At 39.7% G+C, this 9,268-nt stretch overlaps 1 protein-coding gene across 1 annotated transcript; it reads right to left on the bottom strand.

Moving 5' to 3' along the window:
• Positions 1–3,002: 3,002 nt before the first annotated feature.
• On the bottom strand, positions 3,003–4,613 carry LOC116183308 (uncharacterized). The gene is made up of 2 exons (XM_031504173.2): positions 4,401–4,613; positions 3,003–3,818 (listed from the first exon to the last, which is right to left on the bottom strand). The coding sequence occupies exon 2, from the start codon at positions 3,791–3,793 to the stop codon at positions 3,020–3,022; it is 774 nt and encodes a 257-aa protein (XP_031360033.2). The 5' UTR covers positions 3,794–3,818; positions 4,401–4,613; the 3' UTR covers positions 3,003–3,019.
• Between the last annotated feature and the right edge of the window lie 4,655 nt (positions 4,614–9,268).

Below are 9,268 nucleotides of genomic sequence, written 5' to 3'. Positions count from 1 at the left end.
AAGAAATTTAATTGGAACTCAGAGAAATCACCAAAGCTCTTAAGAACTTCAAATTAAGAGATCAAACAATATGAGAGGAAACACTTTTATTCAACCTGAAACTATTGCTCAGTTTGATATGCCTGAAAACACCTCCAAGAGTTACCCATGGTGTTCTGCAACTTTCTCATTGACCTTCAACTCTCAAAATACACTAAAATATAGAAGGAAAAAAACCCATAGCTGTTAAGCCACATATTCCAAGCTTCTAAAATAAACTCATTTTTAAAATTGTATTGCCTTTAACTGTTTTGTCCAACTCCACTTATTAGTAACCACATTAGAAGCACTGGCTGAAAAGCAAATTCTTGCAAAGACTGGAGTTATTTCCTCAGTTAATATTTATTTTGCATGTATCCATAGAAATACTACATGGAAAGAGTGTGGCACAAATGGAATAACTCTTGGCTTCATTTTCCTGCCAGATATCAGACAGCATTGTTCATGCACAAATCTTTTGGTATTTAATATTTATAACGCAGAAACATCTACTGATCCCAGTTAGGATCAAGAAATTTTATGAGATGTTGTACAAAACAAAGATTATCACTGTTCTGCCACAAAGAATTTATAGTTGGACAGATTGTCATACTAACTATTTCTGCACTAGTTGTTATGTGGAAAGTATTTTTAATCTTATTCTAGTCACTCCTTAATGCAAATATGACACAATAGGTGGCTCTATGCAGTAATGTAGGGCACTCTTGCAGCAAATGCAGAACAGTCAAAAAGACAAGTTGGCTAACTTTTCATTTTGACTGTCTTCCTAATGGAAACATTTTGACATTTTGATTCAAAATGCAGCAATATTTTTGAGATGTGACCCTTCACCAATACTTCTTTCCCCAATGCAGGTGACATCACAGTGATTTGCTTGTGCTTGGTTCACATAACACTTACTCTTAACGAGGACAAAAAGGCTTATCTAGTTCAAGAAGTATGGGGGGAAAGAAATTAATCTTTACACAGCTCTCTTGGCCATGACCAACCCCTTGAATCCTTCTTGAGAGGCACATGAAGAAAGAACAGGTTACCTTTGAGGCAAATTTAGTATTTAAGCATTCTTTAGGAAACGTGCATTGCTGAGAGAGAACAGCTTTCCCAAGGCTGAGCAGAGGGTGAGATGGGATCAGAGCTCAGGAGTAATGTTTCTCAGTCACAAGCAACCACCAGCTCTCTTCTGTAGCCCACTAAAGGCCTCTGGCAACCTGAATTCCCCAAATGAGGCAGTAGAGGATGCTCCTTCAAATATCTCCTTGATGACAAGGATGTTTCTATGGCAATTCTGCATTCAAAGTTACTGGTTCGTGTTGCATGAGAGACTGCACAAGGGCCCAAGGAAATGAATGAACCTATCTAAGGTTGTGCATACCCAGGGGGCTTCCATAATTTTTGGGTGTGCAGAAACACAAAGATGTAATAATGACAATGTTGTGCTGCACTTCATTTGTTGAATTACCTCAATACCTTGCTCACAGATGTGTGCATGTGAATCTAATCAACCAAACTCCTCGCAGACAGCAGAGATTATTTTGAGAGATTATTCTTGCTTCTGCTACAGCAAAAGAAGCATCAGCCTTCCATAACTTCTTGAATACAGGGAGGTGTGTGTACATGCATACACCAACATGCACATACCCCTCCCTGTACATGTATCACAAAAAAAATGAGAATAAAATTTTTCCTCTATGTAGCTCATTATTTTTATAAATGTAGGATGATTAAAAGCAGAACTGCCTTTTTATGCAGAAAAAAACCCCACACAAAAACCTGTTTGTTCATCTACATAATAAATTATAATTTAAAAAAAAAATGAAAAACAACAGGGGGAAAGGAAAGCTGGCTTGATCAGAAATAAATATCTGAAAAAATGTGATTTTTCCATATCCCTTGAAGTCCTAGAATAGGAAAATTTTCTGTAGCTTTTTTTCTTGAATCATATTTTGCTTCCAATAGTAAAACAGCATAATCAACTATTCAATTTTTTGTTCAATAATAGTGACTCAAATTGCCTTTTAAATGCATACAAAAAAGTTGCATCTTTTTGTTTTCATTTTTCCTCTGTGTTTGTTGCATGCTGACATCAAATTCCCTGCAGGCATCCTAACCTTGCAATTGGAGAAACAGCGCTCCAGGGTTTTCCACGTCTAATACACCTGGATAAAAAGTGCTAATTGTCACCAACTTCCATTAAATGACAGCAGTAAGGCACAAAATATGCTTGATTTGCAGATGCTAGTGCCACTGGGAATTAGCAGCAGATTAGTAATTGTGCAGACCTTGAACATTCCCCTGGCACTTCCAGCCTGAGTTTCCAGTGCAACGTCAGACTACAAGGTCCTTGTTTTCACATTACTTTCCTGAGGAAATCAGGCTTAGGCATTTTCACTCTTTCCCTGTGTGTGTATGGATGTCCTACGTTCCCACAATAATTTCTGATTAATCTTAATTAATTTTTAAAGGAAAGTAGAGGTTGCAAACATACAGTGTCCTTAGGCAAATATAATCAAGCCCGAGCCTAAGTGTTTCAAATATCCTGGCTTTTTAAATTCAGGTATTCTTGCAGACAAATAAACCCTAATTCTGTTCAAATTTTGTTGGCTCTGAAAGTAGAAGGGAGATGTGCCATATCACATATTCAGCAGGTTGCATCCAGACACCTTTTTGGGTCAGGCAACAGACTAAGTTCTCAGTGTGTGGTGATTTTTTCTTTTTACAAACCTATCTGCCAAAAAATTCCTCTTTCACTTTGAGAGCTTTGAATGGGCATCAGGAGTCGGCTTCTTGCACAGGTTCACCCTTGCTCTTTTATCCTCCAGATAAATTCAGACCAACGCTATACCTTCTCTGTTCTCTTCTCGGTCTGCTGCTGCTGCTTCCTCTCCGCTGGGCACACACCAGGACACCGCCCCTGTGGCATGCAAGCTTACTGGCGGCTCGGGTGGCATTGCAAAGCTCATTTCTGCAGGCAGCAACATGATTACGGCGAAGGTGAGGGCGAGGTTGAGCAAATGTGCTTCAACACTTCTTTCTTTGTATTTATCACTGTGCCATAGCATTCCTGCAGCCTGGCCTGCTGCTGCTCCAGCTGCCTGTGCAAACTCCTGATGGAGCGCAGCAGCAGGAGCCGTCGGTACATTGCTAGCTGGAGCCGGTACTTCTCCTTTTCCTCCTTTTTCTTATTTTCTAAGGTCTCCATTACTGTTGTGGTCTTCCTCCAAGTCACACGTGCCAAACTGCAAGAGGCCAAGCTGCTCTCAGTGCCACTCCCTGCCTGCTGTGTGTCAGTCCCTGCCTGCAGGGCCTCGCTGCCCTCACCGGGCACCCTCGGGACCTGCAGCACCTCTGAACTCAATTTGCCATCACAGCAGGGGCTTTTGGCATGCAGGGAGGCAAGGTCCACAGGCAGCAGGTTATCAACCACTTCAGGGCATGAGGAGGCACCTAAGGATGCATCTACAGCTGCCAGAGGATGCTCAGCCAGCCCAGGGGCTGTCCTCTGTGCCTGGCCACCACTAACCATCTCTGGGCCAGTCAGGACTTTTAACTGGGCCACTGCCCTGCTGGAGAGGGCAGACAGTCTTTCTGGCACTGCTGAGCTTCCCTTGTCTTCCTCAGGGCTGTCTAGCGATGGACTGGCAGAGCAACCAGGAGATGCTGTTACAGCAACTTGAGTCGGAAATCTGTCTTCATCATCACTGCTGTTTTGGATCTCCTCTTCATCTCTTGATATTACAGCAGCTCTCTCAGCCATTTAACACATTAGTTACAGAAACTTTCTGTGGACAAAGTGGAAGTAAAAAGGCATTTTATTTTCACCTACACACATGGAGAAGCCCAGTGGAGAGTGACATTTGAAGAAAGAGCCTCTTTTTATATTTAAGCAATGGACCTATTTCTTTTCTAATAAAGCACAACCCTTGGGTCACTTCAGGCCATTTCTTGTGATTTGCATTAGATGTTCTTTGAGACACAACATTAATCCAATAATAATTAAAATGATATACTGTACTATTAACATTCTCAAATCTTTAAAGGCAAGTGATCTATCCCTGCAGCACTGGCTGTGCTGACTAATTAAACAGAATACAGTTGTAAATGGGCATTGTAAGCACTTCTCCCATTTAAAAACACAGCTCTAACAAGTGTAGTTTGTAGAGATGGGCGAGTTATCAGGATTGATCAGCTTTAAAGGTAGCTGGAGGTACCACAAACAGCAGGATGCATTCAAATGTCCAAGATTAATCTGTCTGCTACCACTTTGTTTACAAGGTAGCCTTTCCCCCTCTTATTAATTCTAACAGTAAAGCTATATTAGCACCACACTAGCCAAAGAAAGGAAAGAGAAACCAAACACTTACCGAGGTCACTGGGGGGAAGGAAAAGAGTTACAGTGCATTGTGTCTGTGTATCATATTTTCTTGAATGTGAGTCAGCACAATGTGGAACAGAAACATCACAGTGCTGGAGCAGGAGCAGCAGCAGCATTACACTGTTCCACCCAGCAACAGCACAGTCAGTCCCAATCACAGAGGAGTGCAGGGTTGCTTTCTTCCTCCTCAGTGGGCATTCCTCCCTGGCGTGCAGATTTTATGTCATCTTTGAGCATCAAAATGAGTACCAGGATTGGATGGCACTTTTTTTCCCACCTCAAAACCAAACATACATGATTCACCCATTCTACAGGGGGCAATATCTGTGGCTCTTCCCATCCCTGACAGTCAGCAAGGAGGTAGCACAGCATCAAAAAAGGATGAGGTATTCTGGACTCCGAGTGTGCGTGTTTTCCTTCAGAAAAAAACAAGCTTAGATAAACTTCAGTTGCATGAACAAGCTAAACCTAAAGTAAGCATTCAGCACCAACCAAATGCTAAACATGAAGACAGGCAGAAGCTGTAGATCGAATTGGTTTTAATGCACACCCATGTTTAATGAGGCTGGCCTAATCTTTAAAGAGCAGCACTACATCCAACTAAACCATCCCACAAAACAATAAACTTTATCTGTACTTCTGATGTTGAGAAAAGCTGCCTTCAGCATCATCTCTTGTTGTAGTGCCAGGAACAAAATTCACAAATTATCTACCTGCATCTGCTTCAATCAATTCACCATAGGGCTTCAGTTGCCCTAAGACTTTCTCTACTCTATTCTCTAATATAAATAGAAGAAAGAAGCAATCCAAAATACTATCTAAAATCTTCCAGCAGTTGGAAAAGAATGAAAGTAGATCCTATCTTCACTTCTATGTGTGCTGCAACACAGATAATAATTTCTTATTTTTCGTCTGCGCTGACTAGCCTTCTTTCTAATGAATCTGCTAGGATCCGCTTACAAACTTGAACACACAAAGCCTGGTTAATATTAATTCAGATTTGCACCTTGAGATATAACTTAAATGCATTTTTTGGTGCAAGATATAATTTGCACTGAATTTCTAAAATAAACTAAACCTGCTGTGTTTATGTGCCAAATCATGCTGCCGATTATATAAATAATGTAAGATAGAGATTAATATCCAGTGAGTTAATATACAGTGCAAGTTTATATAGTGGTGATTCCCATTTATCTGAATCACAGGCTACAGTAATTGAAGAATATGGAATGCAGATAACAGGGATTTTACTGTATTAACACATTGAAAAGGTTGATTGTAATACAGCATTATGTAGAGAGTCCTATAGCATTATTTTCCTGACTTCCACCTCTGTAGAAACTTGCTGCAAATAAGTATTTTCTAATAGTCTAACAAGGCATGAAAAACAGAGTTTTGATTTCCAGTGTGTTTTTTGTCATTTTAGTTGTTTGTTTGTGGGTCCTGGGTTTTTTTGTTTGTTTGTTATTTCTTTGCTGCTTTATTTTTTCCAGCAAAATTTTAGTCAGTAGTCTTTAAAGAGATAGGCAGGGGACCAAAAAAGTCATTTTGCACACTAAATTAGTGTCACCAAAAATAATAATAAATTATTTTTACTTGTGGATATGAATGGAATAAACAGCATTTGATACAATCAATTAAACAATAAAACTGCAGTCAAAACTCATTGAGATAGCTTTTCATAGAATGTTATAACTTCATCTGTAATCTATGAAGCTTAATAGCAAAAAAATATTCAGTCTATTAGACTTTGAGAATCAGCAAAGTATAAAGACTGTAAAAAATACATATTTATTATTGCTAAAATATAGGGGGTTTTTATGGTAAGGGCTGCATGTATGTTTCTGTTGTTACCCCTCCCTCTGTTCACAACTTCATAAAATCTCAGCTAAAGGACCAGATGGAAATGTTCTAGCCTCAGTTTCTGCCTAAAGGTGAATACATACTAAACACTTCAGCCAAGAAATAGAGATACTCCAGTACAAAATGGGGAACAAATCCAGTCTTACAACTGGAAAGACTTAAGGAAACCTTTCAGGAGAAAGGTCTCTTGTGTAACCAACAGTCTGGAGAACAGGGAACGAGACCACACCTCATTCAATGGAAACATGTAAATGCTTGTTCTGAGATGACACAATCCTATTCACCTAAGACTGTTACCTGATGAAGTAGCTCCTACAGTTCATCTCCCTTTTATTTGCTATTTGACAGATAAATAGAGACCTGAAAAGGCCTTATGTTGGTTTCTTCTTCAAAACTCACATTGTGCTATTTCTCTAATGAAGAAATAGGAGAGTTTGCTGTTCCTCCTAAGAACTTGTCGCAGGCAGATTCTTCTCAATACCACTTGCTCACCCTTGGACTAGTTTTTCTGTTTGTGGGAACCTGGTTCAGAAGCTGCTTCAGATTTTGGTGAACATTTAGGTCAGACCAACACACTGAGACTTTCAGGCAAGTAAAATGAAAGCCAATATGCTTTTCATTGAGGTTGAGGTTCATTGCCTTTCATTACCACCCACTCACAGGTTGATGCAACTGCAGCAGTTTCAAGGTGTCAATAGACCCTGGGGAGCCACCTCCAAACTGTCAGTCTTGCATGGCCCTGAGAGGTCTATGTCAGCAGAGGTTTTTAATCCATCACACTCGTTCAGGTAATAGGTACATGAGGTGCTGGGCAGCCTGCAGGCTCATAAATGTGAGCACGTGCTGAAAGTCTGCGCTTGCAGGCTTATGGAGTGAGTGCTGAGCCATCACAGCTGGGTCCTGTGCGCTAGCAGAGAACGCCTGGTCACAGGGGAGTCCCTGCAGATAGCAGGACAAGTATGTATATTTCTCCTCCAAATATGGTACCATTCTCAAACATGGACAGATATGAGAACAGGAAGGTGCATGGACTTTTTCTTCCATTAAGTACAAATATTTTACTGAATTTCAAAGCATAAAAACATACTTACAAAAAGCATCAAAGGTGTGATGAGCATTGGTGAAGATAGGCCCTTAAAAGACCAAGGCCTGGGATGTTACATTGTTTTGTATTTCAGTTTGGGGAGTATTTTTAACAAAGTATTTAAAAATATCTTATTACACAGTAGTGTAATTTCATATTTTATATTAATTTCTCTTAAAGATCAAAAGCTATATTTTATCTGTTAATGTATGCACGCACATGGCCTTCTGTAAGCTCAGTGAGATCCACGTGTGTGCATGTGGCCTAAATTTTTCCCCAAAGGTTCTTTAAAATACTTTTACAGGACAGTAAGGTGTGTAAGAAAGTCCCATATTCCCTTTCTTCTGCCTTCATACCCAAAACGGGCAGGAGTTAATACACAGAATGGTAACGTTATCCTCAGGGGCCAGTGACTACCCAGGGACTGCCACCATTCTGCTCTCACACTCGTTCCATCCACACCCAGGAATTTCTCCACTCCTTCTAGAAACAGAGAAATAATAGAGACCACAGATGACATCAAGAAGTGCTGTAGGTATTTCAGGGGCAGAGAAATCACTGCAGGACATGTCCATGGCTGCCAGACAGAAGGAAATTAGAAATATGTTCAGAGCTGCAGCCCAATTGTGTGTTCTGGAAACATTTAAGAAAAGTAGAGAGAATACATGATTTTACAAGAAAGGTTCGACAGCTTTAAACACAAAAATACAGGCATTTGAGCAGACTGTCTTTATATAACGGGTAAAAGACATTGAAACAGTCTGCCACAACTGGTAAAAATTAGCAGACTTGCTACCAGTATCAACAGAGCTGCATGTCAGGGGTACAAATCTCTAGAGGAGTTTGCTCACAATGCATTTAGTCTGAGTTTGAGTTGTGTTTGCAAGCTGTAAAGTCTTAAGACTGCAGATATCAAAGTGACCCAAACACTAGGAAGGGCTTGATGACAAATCTCACTACAATATTTCAACAAGTCTACCCCAAACTATGCTTGGGCTTAGCTATTCCCAGGTACATGAAATGAAAAATACATTTATATGGCTTTATAAATATATTTTAGAAGTGAAATATTTTGATTTTTCCCCAAGGCAGCAGCTATTCTCTCTATCGTCTCTGTGGAAAGCATTAGTTTATTATTTCAATCACCACTCACCAAGGGAAAGAATAACAGCATCACTGCCCAAATCAGTATAAGCCCAGATTCCACCAGATCCACAGAGTTGTGCTTTTATGCTGAATCAGCCACAAAGGACTTCCCAAAGTCTTGTTATGAACTCAGGGATCTACTTCCTGCACAACGAGCAGCTGAAGGTTGTCGCAGAGGCCAAGATGGGAATGCACAACCCATGGGTACAAAAATCTGGGATTTCACTTTATTTTTCTCCTATCTCGGCAGACCCAACTGTACTAGGCAGACCAAACTGACATCAAATTGGCCAGACAGACTGCAGAAGAAGCACTTTAAATACAGTTCTTAAAAATTCCAGCATATTTCAGCATGAAGGAAACCTCACGTGTCTAGAGTGGGTTAAGAATGATTTTCAACAAGGATATCTACAGTGTGTATCCTACAAATTAGTGGGGGAACAAATATAAATCTTTATAGTAACTTAAAAAACCTTAAGAACTGCCAGTTTATCCCATTTACTTTTGCTGTTTCTAATGGAGAGTATATTCTTGTCTGTAATTAATTTTCATACCAAAAAGGAAAATCAAATTATACACTGAAAAAAATTATGAATTGCAAAAAATAATTTCCCCTACCTGTTAAGTGAAAAGGAAACTCTAAAGTATCAAAGGTTTCATTATTTTTTCCCATAATAAAGAAAAGACTTTGTTTCATGGTAGCAAAATTAAACGTAATTACAGTGTGATGGTCCTGCATCTATTTTTTTAAATGTTAATTTTGT

This window comes from Lonchura striata, chromosome 1 (genome assembly GCF_046129695.1).
Source record: "Lonchura striata isolate bLonStr1 chromosome 1, bLonStr1.mat, whole genome shotgun sequence".
In the NCBI taxonomy this organism is placed as follows: Eukaryota; Metazoa; Chordata; class Aves; order Passeriformes; family Estrildidae; genus Lonchura; species Lonchura striata.
The sequence above is the reverse complement of the archived record's forward strand: the minus strand, read 5'-3'. Positions and strand labels throughout refer to the sequence as shown.